Source organism: Sprattus sprattus, assembly GCF_963457725.1.
Source record: "Sprattus sprattus genome assembly, chromosome: 16".
In the NCBI taxonomy this organism is placed as follows: Eukaryota; Metazoa; Chordata; class Actinopteri; order Clupeiformes; family Clupeidae; genus Sprattus; species Sprattus sprattus.
Window position 1 is genome coordinate 10690802 of NC_137914.1, and position 27490 is coordinate 10718291.

The 27490-nt window shown below is 41.6% G+C and overlaps 3 protein-coding genes across 3 annotated transcripts; all 3 read left to right on the forward strand.

Annotated features, from left to right (window-relative positions):
- Positions 1-8006: 8006 nt before the first annotated feature.
- Positions 8007-9056, forward strand: LOC308377180 (olfactory receptor 1G1-like; the record flags this gene model as incomplete). Its single annotated transcript, XM_080853764.1, has 1 exon — positions 8007-9056. One exon carries the CDS (start codon positions 8007-8009, stop codon positions 9054-9056), a length of 1050 nt encoding a protein of 349 aa, XP_080709890.1.
- Positions 9057-17369: 8313 nt separating this feature from the next.
- On the forward strand, positions 17370-18446 carry LOC308377181 (olfactory receptor 1G1-like; the record flags this gene model as incomplete). Its single annotated transcript, XM_080853765.1, has 1 exon — positions 17370-18446. The coding sequence occupies one exon, from the start codon at positions 17370-17372 to the stop codon at positions 18444-18446; it is 1077 nt and encodes a 358-aa protein (XP_080709891.1).
- Positions 18447-26213: 7767 nt separating this feature from the next.
- Positions 26214-27290, forward strand: LOC308377182 (olfactory receptor 4F6-like; the record flags this gene model as incomplete). Its single annotated transcript, XM_080853766.1, has 1 exon — positions 26214-27290. The coding sequence occupies one exon, from the start codon at positions 26214-26216 to the stop codon at positions 27288-27290; it is 1077 nt and encodes a 358-aa protein (XP_080709892.1).
- Positions 27291-27490: the final 200 nt, after the last annotated feature.

The following is a 27490-nucleotide window of genomic DNA, read 5'->3' on the forward strand; positions in this document are numbered from 1 at the left end:
TTTTAATTCAAGGAAAAGGAGAATGTTGCTGTACTGTGAAGTTCATAAAGATTCTGGCTACATTCAGAGGACACCATGGATCAGCATTATGGCTGCAGAACTCTTCTAGGTAATCTCATGTGTTATTGTTTCATTTACTGTACCATGAAAGAAAGAAAATGTCAGCACACTTTTTGGTACTATCGTGTACCACAGATACTTGAGCTGTCTTGGGGCATATAGCTGAATTTTGTATTTACTGTATTTGATTGTGTTACCCTTGTAAGAGGTGTTATATAGTTTTCTTTTCTTTTGCACCAAACTAGGATACAGCAACACATACAAATATACATTTTATAATACAGTTTTTCACTGTTGCTAAAAACCGTTTTTCAAAACAGTAACGTCTTTCTCAAAACTGCACACAGAAAATTGAAAACCTCACACACAAAATGCTAAACCTGACACTCCCTTTGCAAGATGACTCTTTGCTATCATTTCTCTTAACTGTTCACAAAATGGAACTCGTGTTTTCATTTGGTACACACAGCCATATTTTCAAAACACACACACATACATTAATTTAGTACACACAACTAAGCATTAGCTGCACACTACCAAGCATTTACAGCACACAGAAGTGCAAAATTGAAAACACAATCATCGAAACACACCATATGAATGACAATAACTCATTGAGCCCTTTCTCCTTTTGTAATATGTATCAGTGTAGGCCTACATTTTTCATAGTCAAACATAAAACAGCAATACCGTTGTTCTCACAAACCATATTTACAATTTCAGTCTCCTGTTCCACCAGATTGTATTGACATAAAATTGTATACAAAATGCTTATAGTTTTTCTCAATTGCTTACACACATTTTTTGAAAGCATGCCTCGTTCTCAAAACTCTAAACACAAATCCCAAAGCAACTAACTGAAAATGCAAAACCCTTTATATCTCCTGGAAAATGCTACTTTGCTTTCAAAAAATATTGAAAGTGTGTTTTCTTCCTCCACAGTGTGGTTCTCTTTCAGTCCTGCAAAATACAAATACTGTGAGCACACTACGTATATTATATTGATATGCAGTATTACAGTACACAAGGCAAACAGATTTCGTACTTGTTCTCCATCCTGAAGGTTCTAATGAAAAACCATGAAAACATGGTCTAACACAGCGGCCCAAATCTCATTAGAGATGACCATTCTCCTTCTTCTTTCTCCTGATCCTCCTCCTTCTTCACCTTGTCCTCATTCTCTTCCTCCTCCTTGTCCTCCTCTTCCTTCTCTCTGTCCTCCTACTCTTCAACCTCCTACTCCTCCTCCTTCTTGTCCTCCTCTTCCTCCTCCTCTCACTCTTACCCCTCTCCTTCTCTGGTTATCGATCTTTTCAAGTTTTCAATAGTTTATCAAACAAAACAGAGGCTCAAGACACTTTTATGGTGCAGTCCTCACTGCAAATTGGTCAAAAGACCTGAAAGTTTAGAGATTTGACTATTTGTGGCTTGCAGGTTGATGCTTTGAGATTTTACTTGAAAATTGTGTGCAACAACAGAACTTTGTGTACACTGTTTTGACAACAACGTGATGTGTAATTGACATCAGTGTGTTCACAAGGAAAATCGGACTCTAATGTAGATAAGGGAATCTTAAGTATTTCCCACTTGGGGCGAGCGATTGATACATGACGTGAAGATTGTGCAGATTGTGCCGAATTTTCGCTTTTTACTTCTTAACAATAGTGAAAAACTGTAAATATAAATACAAACAGTTTTGTGTTTTTTTAGCTAATTGTACATTGAGTGATAAAGTTGTTTAATGGGAGAGAGAATATGCATTAGAAGTGGCAGCATGAGTCACTTTTTGGTAAAGTATGAAGTGTTTTGATGGTTTACTGAAGTGCTAAAGTAACATCATTGTATACATCTAAATAACACCAAAGAGAAACTATTCCTTATTGTCGCAGCTCCATGGCTAAACCAAGGGTTACTAAGCAACAGGGAGAGTAAACAGTGGTGGGCTCTTATGTCAAGCTAGACACAGAAAGATAAGGGGATCCTCCCTGGTAGTGTGTCTTTACTGACAAACCTCAGAAAACATAAATAATAAATCTAATATGTATATTACTTTGATTTGGCTAAGTCTGTAGTTCCCATGCTTTGAAAGTCACACACAGTCAAACACTTTTACGTTGATTTATTAAGCAGGTGCATTTATCGAAAGTCACTCATAGTAAAAGCCTGCATACCCTCCGTAAGTGTGTGTGCCTCTTTACTCAAACTCTCACAACACCATACACCGTATGTACCAAAGCCCTTAGAGGAACTATAGTAGCTGGGATCCCCTTTTTAACACAGCTACCCGTGATTTCAGCCATTAGGGTCCACTGATTTACAGCCTATGGCAAAAGCATCATATCTATTTCCACACTGAGGTGTTCATTAGTAGAGCATGAGGACAACCCCCTCTGGGGTTGGCAAGGGTCAGAAGAGGCGATTTGTGTGACCGCCAGAACACTCATTAAGAAGGGATCATTATTCCTTGCATACCAACAAGACCAAACAAGCATAGGAGATGTATGCAAATATACAGTATACAGTTCGGTTCAATGTAATATAACTTAATTTATTAATATATCATAATTGATCATTATTATTGCATTGTGTGTAGTGCAGCACGTGATTGCGTCAATCTTGCACTCGTTATTATTGGCACAATATTGCCTGATGAGGGAGAATTACTATTGTCTGTGCTATGTGTTGAATGTGTTCATGTGCCTTGCTTATATGAAAAGGAGGTGATAGTATTTATAGCCCTTGGTGTCATCTTGAAGAAGTAATTTTGTCTGTCAGTGAGATCCTCTTGTATAGGTAGGTAAGGATAGGTAGCTGGAGGGATCAATAGATAGATTAATAAATACATATATAAATAACGGCTATCTTGCTTGCTTGAGATTATTTTGAATATGCATATTCTGGTGTCAAAATATGTATTCGATCTTCTATGTGAACATATACCTGCATGAAATAAATGACAGAATTACATTAAATTACATTTTTAAAAAAATCTTATATAAAGGAAATATGCACACATTGGGTGTCTACTGAGGGTATCTGAACATAATGGACATTATATTGTTATTCTGGAAGAATATCCTTTTTTTTTATCCACATCTCTGTGTCTAAGAGAAACATGAGTCTGGAGAAAAGTTATCACAGTACTTTACAGGCCCGGTGTGACAGTAGACACTGTCATCACTGACTCAATTAACCAAGCATATAAATGCCTGCTTCACCCAGCCTTATGCCCTCGGAAAACATGAGGTCACATGTTTACCTACATTCGTATAGTATATTCCCACACAATCAGATGGCTTTTTTTTAACCCTCTTACTGTTTAATAAGCCAAGTTACTGTTCCCTGTTCCCTGAGGTGCCATCCAAATTAGGGTTTAGAGACAAAGATCAGCCGGTCCAAAAGGTCAACACCTAGACATTTGCTATCTTCTCATACTGAATGCTGATGTCATTTATACTTCGCCATACTGTTAATCCAAGGTGAGCTGATGGAAAGTAACAGGTGGTAGTTTCTTTCTTTCTCTCTCTCCCTCTCTCTCGCTCTCTCTCTCTCTCTCTGCCTCTCTCTTTCTCACTCACTTTCTGTCTGAGTTCTCTGTCTCCTTCACAATCTCTCTATCTATTCCTTGAAGGCCCCTCCCCTTTTCTACACTTTATTCTTAGACATTCTTTCTAGAGACACAGCTGCAAACTGGGGACCAACCAGAAACATCTTTAACTAAATAAGGAGAGGGGCAGAATAAGGCCCCTGTCTTCATTATGCACTCACCACAGTCCTGTGGTCCCTCCTGCAGAACAAAAGATTTCACCCTTTCACATAATAACACAAATCTGTCAGTGAAGATGGTCTGAGAAAGGAAAAAGTGCAAAAAAATTAAATAAAAAAAAATCACTCAATCATCATTCTCTTTATCTGGGATCCTTAATCCTGCCCCTAAAGCATTGCTGTCCTGCATAGCTGGTAAGTATCCCTGTTCCAAGCACACACACGACTAGTCCTTCTTAGCTAAATCAGGTGTGTTCGGCTAACCAGGAGTGCCACTGTTGATTTCAGTAATGTTGCAAAGCATGTCCCGTTCTGCTGGTGAAAAATAAACAGCGGGAAAGCTTGTGGGGAAGACCTTGAGTAAAGACCACTTCAATTATTTATTTTATAACCATGAAATGGCACCACAAACGATAAAACAACATTTGAGGAGGATTGTGAATGTCAAGTCTCTAGTAGTTCCATGCTTGGACCTTAGATCTCAAGATAGCATACTGACTAGGGAACTCTAAATGCAATCACAAGAAAGTCTCACGGCGTTTATTCTCAAAGAAACCCTACTCAGAGGAACATCAGACAGGCACACACAAACTACACAACCAAAACATAGAAGTTATTTTTAGCCCTATTGCTCCAAAGAAGACAATAATAGTGGCAGGGTTTATAATGATCAGGTCAGCTGACTTAGATGGACTTAGTGTTCAGTCATCCAGTCAATTAAAATGAGTTCCAGCTTCGATAGCCCATCCGACATAACTATGGTAACCTACTTGAAACAAGTGTTACCCAAAACGACTGAAATGTCGAGTACAACGTGAGCAACAGCAGATGTAGGGGAAACATTCAGAAATAGTGTTAAAAATAAGTATTGCCAAGCTGGTTCAGTTCCAATCAATACAGGTGCCATGATGTTACCAGTGTACAGGAATACAGGCAGGAAACATAGAAAGTGTATGAAGGTACAAATGTTTACTATACTTGCTGTTGCTTCAACTTTCGTCATAAAAAGACAGTACCACATTGATCAGCGCTCTTTTTCAAGTGTTTGTCAATTTGAGCCATTACCCACTGATAGCTTTGACAGACAGTATGGAGTGACTCACAGTATATTATGTAGTAACTTATGCTCATGAAACATTCAGTAAAACATAATTCTTGAAAAATAACATAATAGCAACACTCACTACTCTGATCACATTGAAACTGAATGGGTAAACCCCTTCATATATTATTTAAATCACTGACTGAAAAAATGGTTGAGATCAGGGCATGTTGGTCATATTGTTTATGGCACATGCGTGCATCAGCAGTTTCCATTGAATTGGGCATATGGGTGAGCAAACTAGCAAAAAACGACAAAAGAACCAACATCACTAATGATAATTAGCTGTCTTTAGATTGATGTCTGAAGTTTGAGGCAGCAGCTCAGAGACATTAAAAGAGCCAAAAATACATTTAATTCACACTCTGAACATACACCAAAGGTCAAGTGACTGCAAACTCAAGAAGCCACCTAGTGGCCTGTCAACAACACTTCATAGCCCATGTCAACCTTAGAGATAGGAAAGGGGGGATATGAACATTTTGGAATGCGTTAAGCACGCGTCCATCATATCATCATCGCTCCACTACTTCACATAGTAGTTGTATTCTTATAGTCATTCAACGCAAACAATAAACCACTGCTTACTACGAATATTGATAACTAGTATAATACAATGTAATGCTACAATTTAATTAGACATGTTTCAAAGGAATTCTTCCACGTTTATAAACTGTACAATATATTATAAGAACTGCCTCTGTTAAAGCCTATGATGCAGTAGGCACAAGGTCACTAGGCGGACCGCGGTCCATGTCTTTTTTTAAACTCCACACACAAAACTGAAAACCTCACACACAAAATGCTAAACCTGACACTCCCTTTGCAAGATGACTCTTTGCCATCAAATTACACACACACCATTCATTGAGAACACAAAACTAAGCATTTGCTGCACACTGAAAAATTGAAAACACAATCATCGACATGGAACACACCATAATGAAGGACAACGACTCTGGAGAATGAGCCATTTCTCCTTTGTAAAATGTCTCAGTATGCCTCCTTTGTCGTAGTCAATCATAAAACAGCACACAAATGCAGCAAAAAAAGTTGTATTTTCGGTACACACAGAGAACAGTACAGTACTGTAAACCGTGTGATAGTTGTTCTCACAAACCATATTTACAATTTCAGTCTTCTGTTCAGGGGTGAAAGTGTGTGTTCTTCCTCCACAATGTGGATCTCTTTCAGTCCTGCAAAAAATAAAATACTGTGAGCACACTGTATTCTATTGATATGCAGTATTACAGTACAAAAGGTAAATAGATTTCGTACCTGTTCTCCATCCTGAAGGTTCTAATGATGGCAGCCACTGTGAAGCGGCTGAGATTTGGTTGGCCCCTCTGGCCAGCCTCCCTCATGCTCAAACCATGGTTTAGCGCATGGTTAACCGCAGCGGCCCAAATCTCATTAGAGATGATCTTTCTTCTTCTTCTTTCTCCTCCTCCTCCCCCTTCTTATCCTTGTCCTTCTCATCCTCTCCCTCCTCCTCTTCCTTCTCTCTGTCCTCCTACTCATCTACCTCCCACTACCCCCCCTACCCCTTGTCCCCCTCCTTCTTGTCCTCCTCTTCCTTCTCTCTGTTCTCCTACTCCTCTACCTCCTACTCCCCCTTGTCCACCTCCTTCTGGTCCTCCTCTTCCTCCTCCTCTCACTCTTACCCCTCTCCATCTCTGATTGTCGATCTCTTCAAAGTTCTCCATTGTTTACCAAACAAAACAGAGGCTCAAGGCACTTTTATGGTGCAGTCCTCAGACCTGAATGTTTAGAGATTTGACTATTTGTGTGTTGTAGGTTGATGCTTTGAGATTTTACTTGTGTGCAACAACTGAACATTGTGTGTAGTGACAACAAGGTGATGTGTTATTGACATCAGAGTGTAAAGAAGGAAGGAGTATAATTCAGATAAAGGAGTGTGAAGTAGTGCCAAATTGGGTTAAGCGATTGTTACATGAAGTGAAGGTTGTGCAAATTGGGCCTATTTTTCGCTTTTTTGTGTGTTAACAACTGAGGAAAATTGTAATATACATGGCACTGAATCATAACGCAAGTTAGACATTATGATGTTCGGAACCTCTGCTTGAGGACATATTATCTTAATGGAACTCTTTGAATATTAATTGAATACCCCTGCAGTAGGCTGTTTATTGTTTGTTTTGCAAATTGACTAATATCTCCTTTGTGAAGAGAAAATCACCAGTATTTTCATACAGGATTAGTGATTGATGTGGCATTAGGCAAGCCAAGAGGGAACCTCACTAGCATCATTTCCTAAACACTTCAAACTCGTTGTAGGGTTTATGGGTTACCAGGTCGTCAGAGCCGTATGAACATGTTCTTACTGTGGTAGAAGATCAAAATTGCCTATTATTTCTATTTAATTCCTTCTTTCATTCAATCGTCGAGGAAGCAATACATCTTCACTGTCATGTCACATGAAACACTTCCCTCCAGTCCAAGAGAGGCTGCTTTCTTCCTGCGTCAGCTCCACCTACTTATGTGTAGTGGGATCGAGGTAATGATTTAGCTCTTCAACAGAGCTAAGGGGAGTTAATGCAGTGTCTGAAGATGCTCACAGAAAAGAATGTAAGTGTTAAATAGGTTAATCAATTAAAAGCAGTAGCTGAGTAAATCATTACTTGAGTTTTTAGAATTGGGTTTAGTTCTTCAACAGAGCTATAGTGTGTTCTTGTGGTGTCTGAAGATGCTCACAGAAAATAATGTAAGTGTTAAATAGTTTTATCAATTCAAATCATAGCTGAGTATATCATCACTTGAGTTTTTAGAATTTGTCGAGTCTCTCATCACGGTTTTGCGAATTTGTATTATTGGTATAACTGGCATGGCCAACTTCGAGTGGCTATTAGTCAAGCTTTTACATTCATTTAAGATCCTTATATTCACTTATGATTAGCAGCGATTCTCACTGTCTCTCTTCCCACCTCCGTCCATTTTTCTTGCCAACTTTCATGGACGCATCAACTAACTGCTGCGCTTGGGGCAGAAAGACCTCATCACTACCGGCAAGTGTCCTTTGCGCTTTATGGTGAACTGACGGGAGAACGCCACGAAAATAATGACGGCAGATGTCGGAGAGTGCACCTTCAGTACGATACTGCCGGCAGAAATAACAGTGCAAGCGCTCATGTGGACGATAGTGATTCTCACTTTAGTCGCTGCATCTGTCAATGCATGCACGCTAGTAGGACTCAGGCACTCGGAAGATCTTACCTGGACCCCGCGTTATACTTTGTTAAAGAATCTTATTTTGAGTGACGTCCTTCTCATAATCACACACGGACCCACAGTAATCTACTGTTTGTATCAGAGGAGAACGTTGTCTTTAGGGAACTGGTGTTTAATCCAGTATTTTGTGGGCACAGTTTGTTTGTTCAACTCAGTGCTCACTATCACTTGCATGGCTCTGGAGCGCTACCTATATGTGTGTCAGGCCATCCACTACCTGAGAATCCTAACCTCCCGGCGTATGTGTGGCATTGTGAGCATCACCTGGCTGCTCTCTGTGTGCGAGGCGGTTGTCAGTATGAGCCTTCTGCATCTGGGGCGAGAGCAGGGCACCCACTTGGAGGGGCATACAACTTTCGGACTCCTGTGTGAGCCGGACACCCTGGAACACGCCATGGGCAACCCTCGGGCAGCGGCCATTTTCCGGAAAGTGTCGGGATTTTCCGTGACGATGGCCTGTCTGGTGAGCTACTCGTTCTCTTACGTGCGCATGTACCAGGAGGCGCGCAACGCCGTGCAGCCTTTCCTTCAGGTGAACAGGCGTGCGCGTAAAACCGTGCTGTTCTACTGTGTCATGCTGCTGATCCAGCTGCTGCCCGCCTTTGTCAAGATCACTTCAGACGCCATCTGGGAGCTGGAGGGCGCCCGGGCCATGGTGCCCAGCACGTTCCCTGTGTTCATTCCCTCGTCGACAGCCTGGCGTCTCCACATTGCGTTATTACTGCTCATTCCAGTTCCACCTTGTATCAACCCCCTCATCTATGGACTGCGAAACCGTGAGGTCCACCAGGGGCTACCCAAAATGATCTGGTGTAAAGGCAAGTGCCATGAGCTCAGGTGTATGGATGGGGGAAATGCATCCAGAAATGTAGGTGTATAAAAACCAAAATATCTAGATGGCTGTAACAACAGCATTCATAACTCTGACGAATCATTGCTGCAGAGAGAAAAACTGAAACTGAAACTCATGGATACAGGGCTATGGATGTAGACCGCTCTGTGTTGATCTTGTTGAGATATGTTGAATTTAGGTAAAGTGTCCCGCAGCCAAACAGCCAAAACTATAGGGACAGAGTCTGTATCTTGTTCAGATAACCTCCCTGGATGTTTGCATTGACTCTGTTTACCAGCATATAATGAGAGGGAGTCTGTTTTCTATATTGCTAAGTGTCTACCTATTATATTTATTAATTTCACTAAATAATTTTGCTTATATAAATAGATGCATGTATATTGATATTTAACACAAGGAGTCAAACAGTTTGTCATATACAGTATTTCTGTAGTCTTTATGACTGCAAACATTCCTATGTCTTTATTATTAATGTTGTGTTATGTAAGATTTTGTTAAATGAAGATAAATGTCTCTGTTGTGTTTGGTCTGAACAGTATCAGTTAACAGTATTGTATGCAAAAGTTCAGACGTTGACAAAGGTCATTTGAAAAGCTTTTGGTAATTAGTGTCTGCATGAAGGTTATTACATTTCACACAATACATTGTGTGTATCATTCCACACACAGCGCGTGAACCTCATTCTGAAAAATAACAGTTGGCCTTCTTAAATAGAGTACATAATTCTAATTTTGTGATAAAATATTGTCTCAGGTACACAAAGACTTAATTTTTTTGAATGTTTTGTATTTTCTTCTTTATTACAGCAGTTTCAAATGTCTTTTCACTCTCAAAATCTTTTCTCTATGTTGTATAGGCTCCTACAGAATTACATTTAAAATGCATTTCATACAGTACCTCTTTGATATACTGTATATATTTTATATATGACCTACCTCGCATGTTGAAGGGCATTATGCCACTGTCATGACCCAGCCCGGTCTGCCCTGCCCCCTGCTATCAGTGCGCACTGTTTTCCACAGCTGGGTAGCAGAGTCTGTGCAGGGTGCTCGCAGGTGACCGCTTGATGAGCTCCACAATAAGAAGGCCTTGGCGTAGTGTGCAGGAGGCTCCCTTTCCGCCACACGTCGTTTGTTGTTTGTTTGGACATACTACGTAGACATCCTCTTGCCACTTTCTGACAATAACACTGACTTTTCTATTATACTTTAATAAATGTCCGTTTTTTTATACAACCTGGCGTTTGGAACTCCCGTTCATGTTACATGCAGACCCGTCTATGTAACAGCCACGTTAGTATGAAATATATATATGCTAGCTCTTTACCGTAGATTTATCATGCAATTATTTTACATGACAAGTCCGATTCCTGCCTTTTTTTTAACAGACCTGTTTCCAAACAGGCCAACAGTTCTCAAATTTATTTTACAATCTTTGCATCGCAAAAGAAAGAGGAAGGACCAAAGGTGAATAGATCTTTGTTCAGCTCATGTATCAAAGAGAAGAAAAAATGGGGAAGTTAGTGGATTAAGTGTTCAAACATCCGCCTGGATTTTAACAAGAGTGGCTCTGGATAAAGAGATAAAGAGAGAGTGAAATTATTTAAAAAAGGAGATAAAGAAGAGAGATGGAGTGTGAGATAAAATAGACTGAGAGGGATAGTGAGAAAGATGGAGAGAAAAAAAAGTAGAGAATGGAAGGTGTCTTAATGTTCCTAGTTACAGTTAAATTGAGAGGGACAGAGAAGAGGTTCCTTGGATTTGGCGCAGGTGTCAGTGAAGCACAGGTGCAAGCCAGTTTAATGACCCTATTATGATGTCATTATGGCCCAATGTAAGTCAATGGGAAAATTTAGATTCGTTTTTATTTAATATCTTAAAAAGTATAAAGTTTAGAAAAGTAAAAAATACATAGCATAATTGTCCTTTACAAGACCTACGCAGCAAAGTTGGAATGAAGTTTCTACGTTAAGCGGTTCGAGCTGAATTAATCGCAGAAGTCGGTACAAAGAATAATAAGCAGAAGAAGAACTAGAAAATGCATTTCCTGAAGGAAATACCAGTGCATGAAATGCAAAGGTTAAGAAAGGAAGAAGAAAATAAAGAAGAGTGAAAGAAGGAAAGAAGAAAGGAAAGAAGAGTGGAAGAAGGAAAGACAAAAGGAAAGAAGAGTGAAGAAAGGAGAGAAGAGTGGAAGAAGGAAAGAAGAAAGGAAAGAAGAGTGAAAGAAGGAAAGAAGAAAAGAAAGAAGAGTGAAGAAAGGAAAGAAGAGTGGAAGAAGGAAAGAAGAAAAGAAAGAAGAGTGAAATAATGAAAGAAGAAAGGAAAGAAGAGTGGAAGAAGGAAATAAGAAAAGAAAGAAGAGTGAAAGAATGAAAGAAGAAAGGAAAGAAGAGTGTAAGAAGGAAAGAAGAGTGAAGAAAGGAAAGAAAAGTGGAAGAAGGAAAGAAGAGTGGATGAAGGAAAAAAGAAAGGCAAGAAGAGTGGAAGAAGGAAAGAAAAATGGAAGAAGAAAATAAGAAAGGAAAGAAGAGTGGAAGAAGGAAAGAAGAGTGAACAAGAGTGGCTCTGGATGAAGAGATAAAGAGAGAGTGAAAATATTGAAAAAAGGAGATAAAAATGGAGTGAAGAAGAGAGATTGAGTGTGAGAGAAAGTTGACTGAGAGAGAAAGATGGAGAGATGGAGAGAAAAAAAATAGAGAATGGATGGTGTCTTAATGTTCCTGGTTACAGTTAAATTGAGAGGGACAGAGAGAGAAGAGGTTCTTTGGATTTGGCACAGGTGTCAGTAAAGCACAGGTGCAAGCCAGTTGAAAGACCCTATTATGATGTCATAATGGCCCAATGTAAGTCAATGGGAGAAATTTATATTCGATTTTCTTTAATATCTTAAAAAGTATAAAGTTTAGAAAAGTGAAAAATACATAGCATAAGTGTCGTTTACAAGACCTACGCGACAAAGTTTGAATGAAGTTTCTACGTTAAGCGGTTCGGGCTGAATTAATCGCAGAAAAAGGTAACAAGAATAAGAAGAAGAAGAAGAAGAAGAAGAAGAAGAAGAAGAAGAAGAAGAAGAAGCCTAGGAATAACAATACAGGGCATTTCATGCACTGTAATAAAAAGCCTAGGAATAACAATACAGTGCATTTCATGCACTGTAATAAAAGTGGCAATGTGACGCGCCACTACAAGACGAAGCAAAAATCTTTCGAGCAAACATATAGGCTACTCAAATCCGAACTGAGGGCACAGAAAATAAACGATCTAAGAGCCCAATATGACCGATTCTAGTCAGAATATGAATCTGATACTTCCCGATTGGGCTGTGATTAAAGGCGTGTTTCACTTTCAACCGAACCAGGCCTCTTCGCTCAATTAAATAGATCTACAACCAATCAGAGCAACGTAGTATGACCAGGGCCAGCTAAGAAATTAAACTTTTACCGAATCCCGTAGGAAGAACAGCATAAACATTGTTGTGGCGAGAATAGGATCTCACCAGTGGCGGCTCCTGAAAAAATTCTCAGGGGGGGCAATTTTTTTTTTTATGATTAAGGCGACCTATTCAGTAGGTACATTAAGTTATCCGATTTACTCATGCAGCAATACCTTTTTTTCCACTATTGGCAGCAACCAACAGTAATATCTCCCCTCTTTCTACATAGCTAGAGTAGCAAGATACAAGTGGAACGCTATGGAAGAAAGTTACATTCAGGAGCCTTCATAAGCAAACATGATGTGGCTCCACATTAAATTATCCCACTTTTTCGTTATCCACACGTCTCAAATGTTGTATGTTGTAACATAGCTGAACAGGACACATGATATGTCCACTAACAACATAAAGAAGGGGGCAACATACGTCAAAACCAACGATATTTATTGACTGAAAGTATTGGCTTACAAAAGCAAAATAAGTCATCACATAAAAAAATATTCAAAGATAGTTCACACTGTGAAACCTATGAAAAGTGACAGTGGTAAATAGAAATACAGACCGCGTTAGCCACTTCACGACCGCGATTTTCTTTTGTTCCAATTTCCCTCCCTTTGTAGAAAACTGTTGAATGGATACTTTTGGTCTAGGAAGTCCTAATTGTTTTTTTGGTCAATTTATCTTCATTATTACGCTGACTAAAAAGAAGTTTCTGTCAAAGAGCGGATGGAATTGTTGTGCTGAACAGGTGCCATCTTGACATGCCTTTGTCGAAGCTGTGTGACGTCCTCAATGGCTTTTACCATAGCCTTTTGCGTCGCTTACTTATGACTAGACTTGGAGGGGCGAGCCCTCCCGGAAGCCATAGAGAATGCATTGAGAGTGGAGAGCTCTGTTTTGTGAAAAAAACGCATTTAACATGGGATGGGAGAGGTCTGGGGCGATTTTCATTTCGTCCCAGATCGCCCTGAAGGGGCGGGGCCATTTGAATCTTGACTCTAGGCTGACTGAATGACTGTTACCTGATTCGACAATGACATACAGAGGCAGATAAGACGGTCTAGTGGTAGAATCCGACAGAAAAAATATATGAAATTTACATTTACATGTAGTCGTGCAATTGAATTTATACATCAGGATTTTTTTTTTTATTATATTTTTTTTTTTTTTTTTCCCTTCTTCTTTTTCCCATAGGCAGTGCGTCGCCCAATCGCCCTTATGGACGAGCCGCCACTGGATCTCACTACACCTTTTCTTTCAATCAGAAGACCGGAGGCTGGATGTAGAAATCTGGAGGTTGATTATTGTAATCAATAAGCTACAATAAGGAGATGGTCCATGGATTAGCTCGATCTCATTGTATGAATGGTCTGTTACGAATTGGGGTTGGGGTGTCGTGTGTGAACTCAATAGCACGACTCAGACACAAGGGGTAGAATGAAGAATAAACTTTACTGTCCAGTAGTGATGTTACAAATGAACCCGAGGCTTCGGAGCTTGTGTCGCGAAAATGAAGCACTACCTCACCGGAGCGCGTATCGAGGCTTGTATCGTTTTGCCGAGATGACGTCACCGACGACGTCTGAAGCCTCATTTGAATCAAGTGCTTCACCAAGTGGTTCGTTCGTTCACTTTTCGCGGGACGCTTCGACTATACGACGGCCCAAAACTCATCTTGTATTCGTGGTAGTCATTGTCAGTGGTTGGAGAATAAGCGATAGTTGGAGATTTAGATTGTTTGGTGTTGTTGGTAGTATAGAATATTTGAGATAGAGTTATAGAGCCAGTTAGAAAGAGAAAGAACTTGATCCAGTTGCACAAAGCACTTTCTCCCCCTTTTCAGTGTCCTGCACTGACCAGTTGTCCAGAAGCACTAATTGGTTTTACAAAAGTAGCCTACTGACCAGTATTCCAAAAGAACTTTCACTCTGTTCCAACGGCATAGAGAGTAAAGATAATTTACAGGCTTTTTTTGTTTAATGTAAAGGACCGTTTAAAATTTTGGTCAGGAGTCGAAACTAAACAGTCACATGTTCTAGCCGACGTCGCTTACCGTTGTGCCACCATGTAATCCTTAATTTGCAGATCGAACTATTATTAGAACAAAGAATACAAAAATAAAGCCTTTATTGTACTTGTATTCGCCTACTATGGAATTTTAATTAATGGAGAAACGTTTTCTTCCACCATACGTTTGTGTGCATGTTATTTTAGCAGGCCTTGCGCACCACAACAAATTTAACAAATTCACTGTCCCGAGAAAATCTTTCTTACACCGTATTTATATTGACCTGCAGGTGTCACTGGAGAGCGAACGACGCTTCGAGTAGTGAACCTTTTTTCAACACGTCTGGCTGGAAAGCTTCGAGGGTTCATGAAGCTTCATTTCGCCATCACTACTGTCCAGGGTTCGGTACACGGTAATCAGTCAAAAGGCAGGCAAACAATCCAAAGGGGTAAGGCAAAAGAGAAGTCGAAATCCAGTCCAGGGTTGGCAACACGACAAAACTTAATTACAACTGTGAACACGGAGGAACACTGAGAACATTGAAACCGCTGAAAACACTGAGAACTAACACGCAACATTAATGACGAACCAGCAACGAGAGACAAGAACACAAGGACTATATATACACACACACACACAAACAGGTGAAAACAATCAAGGCAGGGCAGGAGACACAGGTGGACTAAACGAGGGGAATTAACAGGGCACAGGAGAAACCAATAAGACAAACAAACCAGGTGATTACATGACACACAAGGGAGACAAACTAATAAACAGCACAAGCACAATAACAAGGGAAGGGCGTGAGGAGACAGACCCGAGGAGACAAGGGTAAACAAACACAAAAGAAGGAACACGTGAGAACACAAGGGATACATACAATGAAACAAGACAGGGACAGAACACAGACCAGGTGATTACAAACCAGGTGATCACATGACACACAAGGGAGACAAACTAATAAACAGCACAAGCACAATAACAAGGGAAGGGCGTGAGGAGACAGACCCGAGGAGACAAGGGTAAACAAACACAAAAGAAGGAACACGTGAGAACACAAGGGATACATACAATGAAACAAGACAGGGACAGAACACAGACCTCACATGGTCTGCAGGCCATTTTAAGGCCTGTAAATTGTGGGGTGTGTTCTATCTGGCTGTTTGCCAAAACCAATCAGAATTAACTATTCCCTCTTCTCTAACTCCTCTGAGACCTCCTAGGTGTGTGTGTGTCGTGACAGGCTCCCCCAGGGGTCTTGTGAGACCCCCTCCTTTCTTGGAATGTGCCTGTGTCGTAACTTTATTGCTGCCCCTAACATCAGTGAATCATTTCTATGGTGGTTACTGTTTCCCAACTAGTCTGCCTTCCCTAAGTGAGACTTTCATACAGCTGAGTTAATCCATGTTCATCTAAACATAAAATAAATCCCACAACGTCTTTTCGATCGACAGATGCCTTGATTGCGTTTCTCTGTTCACAATGAATGCGCTGTCGATGTCTTCTAAAACAGACTTGATGGCAGCCAGGCTATGAGTGCGGTAGCTGAAACCTTGAGGGGAAACAAAAGGAGTTTTGTGAAAAGATCAAGCAAATACCTATGTCAGCATCATCAGCCACAAAGAAAACTGAAATATTATCCCAGGATGTGCAAGCACAGCTGGTTGAAGCAATTCATAAGGCACCATGTGTAGGCTTAACTGTAGATGAGTCCACTGATGTGTCTGACAATGCTCAGCTGTTAGTTTATGGAAGGATCTTCAACAAGGAGAAGAAAGTGTTCTATGAAGACTTGTTAGGTGTTACACCCCTTCAGACCAGTACAAGAGGAGAGGAAATCTACCTGGCCATAAGGGGAATATAGCCGATAACCACAGATGGAGCCCCTGAATTGTACTTCCTTCATTTGATTTGACAGTCAGTTGTTGACTAGATACAGACGTCGATACATAATAGGCTACTTTACAGTTTTTCACGATTGTTAACACACGTTTTTCAAAACAATAACGGCTTTCTTAAAACTGCACACACAAAACTGAAAACTTCACACACAAAATGCTAAACCTGACACTCCCTTTGCAAGATGACTCTTTGCCATCAAATGACACACACACCATTCATTGAGTTCACACAACTAAGCATTTGCTGCACACTTAAAAAATTGAAAACACAATCATCGAAATGGAACACAACATAATGAAGGACAACGAATACATATTATAATTATCATTACTATATATTACTTTTTTTTTTTTTACATCGGTTGCTTGGGGCCCCTGGGCAGTTGCCCGTTGCCCATATGGTTAATCCGGACGTATAATGCATGCACGAGGTGGAGCTGACGCTGAAAGAAAGCAGGCTCTCTTGGACTGGAGGGAAGTGTTTCATGTGACATGACAGTGAAGATGTATTGCTTCCTCGACGATTGTATGAAAGGAATTCAATAGAAATAGATTGTATTCTTCTAACACAGTAAGAAAATGTTTGATTCATATGCGGTGCCTGAAGATGCTCACAGAAGGAATGTAAGTGTTAAATAATTGTACCAATTAAAATCAGTAGCTGAATAAATCATCACTTGAGTTTTGAGAATTTGGCCAGTGTCTTATCACGGTTTTGCAAATTTTCAAAATTGGCGAGTGTCTTATCACGGTTTTGCAAATTTTCAATATTGGTGTAACTAGCATTGCCAACTTCTAGTGGCTATTAGTCAAGCTTTTACATTAATTTAAGATACTTGTTTATTCACTTATTATTAGCAGCGAGTCTCACTGTCTCTCTTCCCACTTCTCTCCATTTTTGTCGCCAACTTTCATGGACGCATCAACTAACTGCTGCGCTTGGGGGGAAACTAGCAGAAAGACCTCATCAGTACCGTCAAGTGTTCTTTGCGCTTCATGGTGAACGGACAGGAGAACGCAACGAAAACAACGACGGCAGAGCTCGGAGAGTGCGTCTTTAGTACGATGCTTCCGTCAGAAATAACAGTGCAAGCGCTCATGTGGACGATAGTGATTATCACCTTAGTCGCGGCATCTGTCAATGCACTCACGCTAGTAGGACTCAGGCACTCGGAAGTTCTCTCCTGGACCCCGCGTTTTACTTTGTTAAAGAATCTTATTTTGAGTGACGTCCTTATCATTATCACACGAGGACCCACCGTAATCTACTGTTTGTATCAAAGGACAACGTTGTCTTTAGGGAACTGGTGTTTAATCCAGTATTTTGTGGGCACAGTTTGTATTTTCAACTCACTGCTCACTGTCACCTGCATGGCTCTAGAGCGCTACTTATATGTGTGTCATGCCATCCACTACCTGCGCATCCTAACCTCCCGGCGTATGTGTGTCATTGTGAGCATCACCTGGCTGCTCTCTGTGTGCGAGGCGGTTGTCAGTATGAGCCTTCTGCATCTGGGGCGAGAGCAGGGCATCCACTTGGAGGGGCATACAACTTTCGGACTCCTGTGTGAGCCGGACACCCTGGAACACTCCATGGGCAACCCTCGGGCAGCGGCCATTTTCCGGAAAGTGTCGGGATTTTCCGTGACGATGGCCTGTCTGGTGAGCTACTCGTTCTCTTACATGCGCATGTACCAAGAGGCGCGCAACGCCGTGCAGCCTTTCCTTCAGGTGAACATGCGCGCGCGCAAGACCGTGCTATTCTACTGTGGCATGCTGCTGCTCCAGCTGCTGCCCGCGTTTGTCAAGATCACCTCAGACGCCATCTCGGAGCTGGAGGGCACTGTGGCCATGGTGCCCAGCACGTTCTCTGGGTTGACTCCCTCGCCAACAGCCCGAAGTTTCCACATTGTGCTATTACTGCTCATTCCAGTGCCACCTTGTATCAACCCCCTCATCTATGGCCTGCGAAACCGTGAGGTCCACCAGGGGCTACCCAAAATTATCTGGTGTAAAGGCAAGCTCAGGTGTATGGATGGGGGCCAAAATGCATCCAGAAATGTAGAAATATAAAAACGAAAGTAGTTAGATGGCTGCCAACAGCATTCCTAACTCTGACGAATCAATGCTGCTGAGAGAGCAACATAAATTGCAAATCATGGATACAGGGCTCTGTATGGAGACCGCTCTGTGTTGATCTTGTTCAGATAGGCCTATGTTGAATTTAGGTAAAGTGTCCCGCAGCCAAACAGCCATCACTACAAGGGGCAGAGTCTGTATCTTGTTCAGACAACCTCCCCTGGATGTATGCATTGACTCTTTTTACCAGCATATAATAAGAATAAGTCTGTTTTCTGCATTGCCAAGTGTCTACCTATAATTATATTTATTAATTTCACTAAAGAATTTTGCTTTTATAAATAGATGCATGTATATCGATGTTTAACACAAGGAGTTAAACAGTTTGCCATACAGTATTTCTATGGTCTTTATGACTGCAAACATTCCTATGTCTTTCTATGTATTAATGTTGTGTTATGTAAGATTTAGTTATATGAAGATGAATCTGTCTGTTGTGTTTGGTCTGAACAGTATCAGTTAACAGTATTGTATGCACATTTTCAAACTTTGACAAAGGTCATTTGAAAAGCTATCGGTTATTAGTGTCTGCACAAAGGTTGATACATTTCACACACAATAAATAGTGTGAATCATTACACACTGCAGCGCTTGAACTTCTTTCTGAACAATAACAGTTGGCCTTCTTATTGATATAAATAGGGTATGTGGCATACCCCCCATTTTGTCTTTTCTTTGGTCCCTTTTTATGATTTTGTGGCCTTTTATTTTATTTACTTACGATGCTGTTCCATGTTTTTGCCTGTAGATGGCGCTGTTAGACCACAGTTGTTGCAGTTTGCAGGACGGTTAGGAAAGAAAAAGAGCTAACCGGTGGAGAATTGTCGAGAGAGAAAAAGGAAGCAGTCGTAGATTGTGAAGTGAGATGGAATATTTGGAAATGTATTAATAAATGAAGACAATCTTTCCCAGCACACTGTTGAGAGTGTTACTTTCTTCAAGTGTGCAACAGGTATATAATTCTAATTACAGTGCATGAAATGCCCTGTATTGTTATTCCTAGGCTTCTTCTTCTTCTTCTTGTTACCTTTTTCTGCAATTAATTCAGCCCGAACCGCTTAACGTAGAAACTTCATTCAAACTTTGTCGCGTAGGTCTTGTAAACGACACTTATGCAATGTATTTTTCACTTTTCTAAACTTTATACTTTTTAAGATATTAAACAAAAACGAATATACATTTCTCCCATTGACTTACATTGGGCCATTATGACATCATAATAGGGTCTTTAAACTGGCTTGCACCTGTGCTTTACTGACAGCTGCGCCAAATCAAAGGAACCACTTCTCTCTCTGTCCCTCTCAATTTAACTGTAACTAGGAACATTAAGACACCATCCATTCTCAATTTTTTTCTCTCTCCATCTTTCTCTCTCAGTCTACTTTCTCTCATACTCAATCTCTCTTCTTCACTCCATTTTTATCTCCTTTTTTCAATATTTTCACTCTCTTTTTCTCTTTCACTCTTCTTTCCTTCTTTGACTCATCTTTCCTTCTTCCACTCTTCTTTCCTTCTTTCACTTTTCTTTCCTTTCTTCATCTCCTTTCTTCTTTCCTTCTTTCACTCTTCTTTCCTTTTCTTCTTTCCTTCTTCAACTATTATTTCCTTCTTTCACTCTTCTTTCTTTTCTTCTTCCACTCTTCTTTCCTTTCTTCACTCTTCTTTCTTTTCTTCTTTCACTCTTCTTTCCTTCATCCTCTCTTCTCTCCTTTCTTCACTCTTCTATCCTTTCTTCTTTCCTTCTTCTACTCTTCTTTCCTTCTTTCACTCTTCTTTCTTTTATTCTTCCTTTCTTTACTTTTGCATTTCATGCACTGGTATTTCCTTCATGAAATGCATTTTCTAGTTTTGTAATGAAATATTGTATCAGGTTCACAGAGACTTCATGTATTAAGTACAAATAAAAGTATTTTCTTTTTTACAGTTCAGTTTCAAATGTCTCCCAAAATCTTTCCTCTATGTTCTGCAGAATTTCATATAATTTAAATGCATTTCATACATTACCTCTTTGATATACTGAATATATTTTATAAATGACCTACCTCGCATGTTGAAGGGCATTATGCCACTGTCACGACCCAGCCTGGTCTGCCCTGCCCCCTGCTATCAGTGCTCACTGTTTTCCACAGCTGGGTAGCAGAGTCTGTGCAGGGTGCCCGCAGGTGTGCCGATTGAGGGCTTGATGAGCTCCACAATAAGAAGGCCTTCGCGCAGTGTGCAGGAGGCTCCCTCTCCTCAACGTGTCGTTTATGTTGTTTATTTGGACATATGAACTCTACTTAGACACATGCTTGCCACACTTTTATTTCTGACAATAACACTGACTTTTCTATTATAGAACTGGTCTGGATCCACTGGTCTGGATGTTTTTGTGAACAGAGATCTGTAACGCCTACCAGAGGGGAGGCGTTTGAAAAGTTTGTTTCTGGGGTGTGAGGGGTCTGCAGTGATTTTTCCTGCCCGTTTCCTGACTCTGGCGGTGTATAGGTCTTGGATGGTGGGCAGGTTGGCACCGATGATCTTTTCAGCAGACCTGACTGTCCGTTGGAGTCTGTTCTTGTCCAGTTTGGTGGCTGAACCAAACCAGACGGTTACTGAAGTGCACAGAACAGACTCTATTACTGCAGTGTAGAACTGGATCAGCAGCTCCTGAGGCAGGTTGTACATCCTCTGTTGGGCCTTTTTGATGATGGTGTTGATGTTGGGTTCCCACTTCAGGTTCCTGGAAATAGTGGATCCCAGAAACTTGAAGGATTCAACAGCCAACACAGTACTGTTTAATATGGTGAGGGGGGGCAGTGCTGGGGGGCTCCTCCTGAAGTCCACTGTCATCTCAACGGTTTTAAGCGTGTTTAGCTCTAGGTTGTTGCGACCGCACCACAGGGCCAGCTGTTCAACCTCCCGCCTGTATGCAGTCTCATCATCATCACGGATGAGGCCAATGACTGATGTGTCGTCTGCAAATTTTAGGAGTATAACAGATGGGTCACCTGAGGTGCAGTCGTTGGTGTAGAGTGAGAAGAGCAGTGGGGAGAGCGCACATCCCTGAGGTGCACCAGTGCTGACTGACCGGGTGCTGGATGTTGTTTCACCCAGCTTTACCTGCTGCTTCCTGTCTATCAGGAAGTTTGTGATCCACTGACAGGTGGAGGCAGGCACAGTGAGCTGGGTGAGTTTGGTGAGGAGGACTTCTGGGATGATGGTGTTGAACGCTGAACTGAAGTCGACAAACAGCATCCTTGCATAGCAACGTATGAGCAACAGCTGGCCCCAACTCACTACCCATTCACCGTGTGACATGTACCCGAAGTTTTGTGTTGCGAGTGGGCCGACATGAGCCATTTCTATGAACTATGAATAAAGATAATCATTATTGATACAAATCACCTGATTGTTCGGAGTGCTTTTGCCGGACCAGACCGGGGTTTAGTTAAAGGCGCCCAAGGCAACATTGCAGGCTTGAGACTCGAAAAATAAACGTTTAATTTCTAGTCTTTTTTAGACGTAGTAAGTTTCAATAACTCCATACCATTACATATCGACATTCAAGGAGCAAAGATGAGACGTCGTTGTGGGGTGAGAACTAATAGAAAATCACACCGCCGGTGGGGAGAGGCCATTTTTATTTTTTTCAAATCTTGCATCTTGCAAATCTCACTGTTTTAACGCCCAAAGTATCAAATAATGATGCAAATGTGCTAATATGGTGAAGTTAATGTCAATATCATAAAGATTGTCTTATCCAGAATATTTCCATTTTGATGCCCTACTGTTGCTTTGGGCGCCTTTAAAGGTGGTGGCAGCTTATATCGCTGGCAACTTCCAAGTAAACTTCCTAGTAACGCCATCTAGTGGCACTAAAGGAACTTATTACCCACTCAAATCCGAACTGAGGGCACAGGAAATAAACGCTCCCAGTACCGGTTATTTCAATACGCACACTACGCACGTTGCGTAGGGCCCCGCAAATGTATTATTTATAATAAAGGCCCCGTGGGAGAAAAAAAAAACGTGTCAACGTAACTGTCCCTCGCGGACGTCAGATAGCTACCCATGCGCATCATTGCATCATCAGTGTAGAAAGATGAAGCGGAGCTATCCCTCGGGGAATGAAAAAAGGAAGAGGAAGGAACTTGAAAATGAACTGCGGGAGCAGCAGTCAGGTAAAGCCTTTAACTCTCCTCTCCTGGTGGGAGAGAGGGAGGGACAGTCCGTGTTAGACCTACAGGGCGGTGAGCCCTTGGGGATCCCCGGTCTCTGTGTGCGTCTTGCTAGCTTCTATAATTTTAGTTGTAGCCTTATAGTTACAACTGCACTTAACAAAATGGAAAGTAATGGATACATATTGACTAAGATTGAAGTTTGTTTGCTTGGATAGCCCACAGGCAAATATAGACGCAGATACGATTTATTCTTGGTGAATAAATAAAACTCGTGAAATATTATGACAATGGTGCTAAATAATAAACACTTATTAATAGAGTGAGATCATACCGAGAAATATCAAACTGTTGCTTGAAGTTTTGGTTTGATGTTTCGAGGTTAGTACGTTGTTTATTAGGCTATGGCATTTTACTCTCCTTTCATTTTATAAAGACACGGTCATTGTAAATCGAAAACATGTCGTTTTGTTAAGCTCAAGTCTTTTCACGACTCAATTTGTTTGCCTAGCAACCACTTCAACAGAAAACGGACAATATGGATCTGCTAAATAAAATGGTTGCAATATGCAATATATTTAAAGGGGGGGATGAGTGGAAGCACTGGGTGTCAGGTGCGACGGTTGAAAATTTTGGGGGTTCAGTTAGGAGGGCCCCTTGGCAGAATTTTGCTTAGGGCCCCATGGAGGTCTGAACCGGCTCTGAACGCTCCCAACCAGGGACTGATTAACGAACGGGCCTACCGGGCCCAGGCCCAGGGGCCCATGAGCTCAGGGGGCCCCGGAGCCAGAGCCTCCGCGTGACGTCGCTGTTATTAACTTTGTATTGATATGATGATTTGACCCGATGCGCCGTTGGCAGTATATGCTAGGCTTAAGTCATTCATGTCAGTAACAGGGGCCCCAATAGTCCTACTCAGGGATTGATTACCGAACGGGCCTACCGGCACCTGGGGCCCCTGAGCTCAGGGGGCCCTTAGCCAGAGCCTCTGCGTGAGGTGGCTGATATTTACTTTGTATTGATAATATGATATGACACGATGCGCCATAGCCGGTATATTCTAGGCTTAAGCCATTCATGTCAGTAACAGGGCCCCAATTGTCCTACTCAGGGATTGATTACCGAACGGCCCATGAGCTCAGGGGGCCCCTAAGCCAGAGCCTCTGCGTGAAGTTGCTGATATGCATCTCTCATTTGTGGTTTTAAAAGGTGTATTTGGTTAATTTGCTAATGGCTTTAATTAAATGTACCTATGCTTATTTGTAAACTTTGAATGTGCACCAGGAGCGTAAGTACTGATATTGAAGTCAACACGGAAGGTTCGTACGGAGACCAGACGCTATTTTTTTTGGCTTTCCGATTATGTGGAAGGTAAAGCGGTAACAGTGATCAAGGATGACAGTGGCAATGACACCTTGTACTATCTATTCCCTCAAAATGGCAAACCTGTCTCTATCATGGTTTCAAATTTTTAGGGAGAAATCATCAGTAGCAATTAAGCAATCAATAACACAATTATATGCTTATCGTGCATACACTAGGCTATATAAACTATTAAAAAGCCAATTCAATAAATGAATAATTTCTTATCTAATTTATTTTTTTGTCATATACAGATATGCAATGGTTTCTGGGTAATATGTAGCCTATCTTGTTCGCCAATGTCAAGTGTCTATTTGATCATGTGACAATACGATTTAGCTGGTTTAGGCGCACAATCTGAACGTCAAGAACTGAGCACAGTCAGAGGGACAGTACCGCCGATCTCGGAAACCAAAATGCATTGGGTTGGCCCAGACTGAAAGACGGAATGAAATGGAGTCACAGGCTGGTAATGGCCAGGCTACCGAAGGTGGATGTTACGGAGAAAACGTTGACCTGTTTACTTTCCCAATACAATAGCCAACGTATCTGATTCGACCGTTAAATCCAACACATTGTTGGTAAAATATATATAGCCTATACGAATACGGCGCTGTTTCTATTTGGGTGCGTGTTTTTTTGAGCGCATTTTTTATTTATTTTTTGCAAGGTGTGGGGGGGGGCTTTAACATGTCCAGGCCCAGGTGCCCGTGGTTTCTTAATCCGTCCATGCTCCCAACAACGTGCTTACGAATGTTCCTTGGATTTTGGGTAAACATAAAAATAAAATAAAAAATACTGACGGAGGGGTTGTCAATGAGTGCATGAGTGCGGTAGCTGAAACCTTGAGGGAAAACAAATTTAGTTTTATGAAAAAATCAAGCAAATACCTATCCGCATCATCAGCCACAAAGAAAACTTAAATATCAACCTAGGATGTGGCCATTAATAAGGCACCATGTGTAGACTTTGTAGATGCAAAACACAATATCGCCTAGGGCAACCAAAGGGCTAGAGCTGAATCATAACGCAAGTTAGACATTGTGATGTTCCCGACCTCTGCTAGGAAGTTTTCTTTCCCTGGCTGGACCTATTTGAATTTGTATTGAATACCCCTGCAGTAAGCTATCTTGTCTAAGGTCACATTGTTTTGCAAATTGACTAATATTTTCTTTGTTACGAGAAAATCAACAGTATTTTCATACAGGATTAGTGATTGACGTGGCATAAGGCAAGCCAATTGGGAACCTTAGCAGCATAATTTCCTAAACGCTTCAAACTTGTCGTAGGGTTTATGGGTTAGCGGGTCGTCAGAGCCGTAAGAATGAACACATTTGCTCTGTTGAAGAACTAAACCATTACCTCCATCCCACTTATTTAATGTAGGTGGAGCTGACGCAGAAAGAAAGCAGGCTCTCTTGGACTGGAGGGAAGTGTTTCATGTGTCATGACAGTGAAGATGTATTGCTTCCTCGACGATTGTATGAAAGGAATTAAATAGAAATAGATTTTATTCTTCTAACAGTCAGAAAATGTTTAATTCATATGCGGTGTCTGAAGAGGCTCACAGAAGGAATGTAAGTGTTTCTCTTTAGTTGTCCTTGATGGTACTATCAATTGTGTTAGTGAGAATTGTCTAGTTTTTCTATGTGATTCTGTACTTTGTTTTCTGTCTGTGGTCCTGTTAGTTTTGTCCTCTGTCCTTGTATTTTCTGTTAATGTTTTCACTTGCTGCCTGCCACTCTTGGCCAGGACTCCCTGGAAGAAGAGCCATTGTGGCTCAATGGGACTTTCCTGGTAAAACAAAAAAAGTTTTAAATATTTATACCAATTAAAATCAGTAGCTGAATAAATCATCACTTGAGTTTTTAGAATTTGGCGAGTGTCTTATCACGGTTTTGCACATTTTCAAAATTGGCGAGTGTCTTATCATGGTTTTGCACATTTTCAATATTGGTGTAACTAGCATTGCCAACTTCAAGTGGCTATTAGTCAAGCTTTTACATTAATTTAAGATACTTGTTTATTCACTTATTACTAGCAGCGAGTCTCACTGTCTCTCTTCCCACTTCTCTCCACTTTTGTCGCCAACTTTCATGGACGCATCAACTAACTGCTGCGCTTGGGGAGAAACTAGCAGAAAGACCTCATCAGTACCGGCAAGTGTTCTTTGCGCTTCATGGTGAACGGACAGGAGAACGCAACGAAAACAACGACGGCAGAGCTCGGAGTGTCCGTCTTTAGTACGATGCTTCCGTCAGAAATAACAGTGCAAGCGCTCATGTGGACGATAGTGATTATCACCTTAGTCGCGGCATCTGTCAATGCACTCACGCTAGTAGGACTCAGGCACTCGGAAGATCTCTCCTGGACCCCGCGTTTTACTTTGTTAAAGAATCTTATTTTAAGTGACGTAATTATCATTATCACACAAGGACCCACAGTAATCTACTGTTTGTATCAAAGGACAACGTTGTCTTTAGGGAACTGGTGTTTAATCCAGTATTTTGTGGGCACAGTTTGTATTTTCAACTCACTGCTCACTATCACCTGCATGGCTCTGGAGCGCTACCTATATGTGTGTCAGGCCATCCACTACCTGCGCATCCTAACCTCCCGGCGTATGTGTGTCATTGTGAGCATCACCTGGCTGCTCTCTGTGTGCGAGGCGGTTGTCAGTATGAGCCTTCTGCATCTGGGGCGCGAGCCGGGCATCCACTTGGAGGGGCATACAACTTTCGGACTCCTGTGTGAGCCGGACACCCTGGAACACTCCATGGGCAACCCTCGGGCAGCGACCATTTTCCGGAAAGCGTCGGGTTTATCCGTGACGATGGCCTGTCTGGTGAGCTACTCGTTCTCTTACGTGCGCATGTACCAGGAGGCGCGCAACGCCGTGCAGCCTTTCCTTCAGGTGAACATGCGCGCGCGCAAGACCGTGCTATTCTACTGTGGCATGCTGCTGCTCCAGCTGCTGCCCGCGTTTGTCAAGATCACCTCAGACGCCATCTCGGAGCTGGAGGGCACTGTGGCCATGGTGCCCAGCACGTTCTCTGGGTTGACTCCCTCGCCAACAGCCCGAAGTTTCCACATTGTGCTATTACTGCTCATTCCAGTGCCACCTTGTATCAACCCCCTCATCTATGGCCTGCGAAACCGTGAGGTCCGCCTGGGGCTACCCAAAATGATCTGGTGTAAAGGCAAGCTCAGGTGTATGGATGGGGGCCAAAATGCATCCAGAAATGTAGAAGTATAAAAACGAAAGTAGTTAGATGGCTGCCAACAGCATTCCTAACTCTGACGAATCATTGCTGCTGAGAGAGCAACATATATTGCAAATCATGGATACAGGGCTCTGTATGGAGACCGCTCTGTGTTGATCTTGTTCAGATAGGCCTATGTTGAATTTAGGTAAAGTTTCCCGCAGCCAAACAGCCATCACTACGAGGGGCAGAG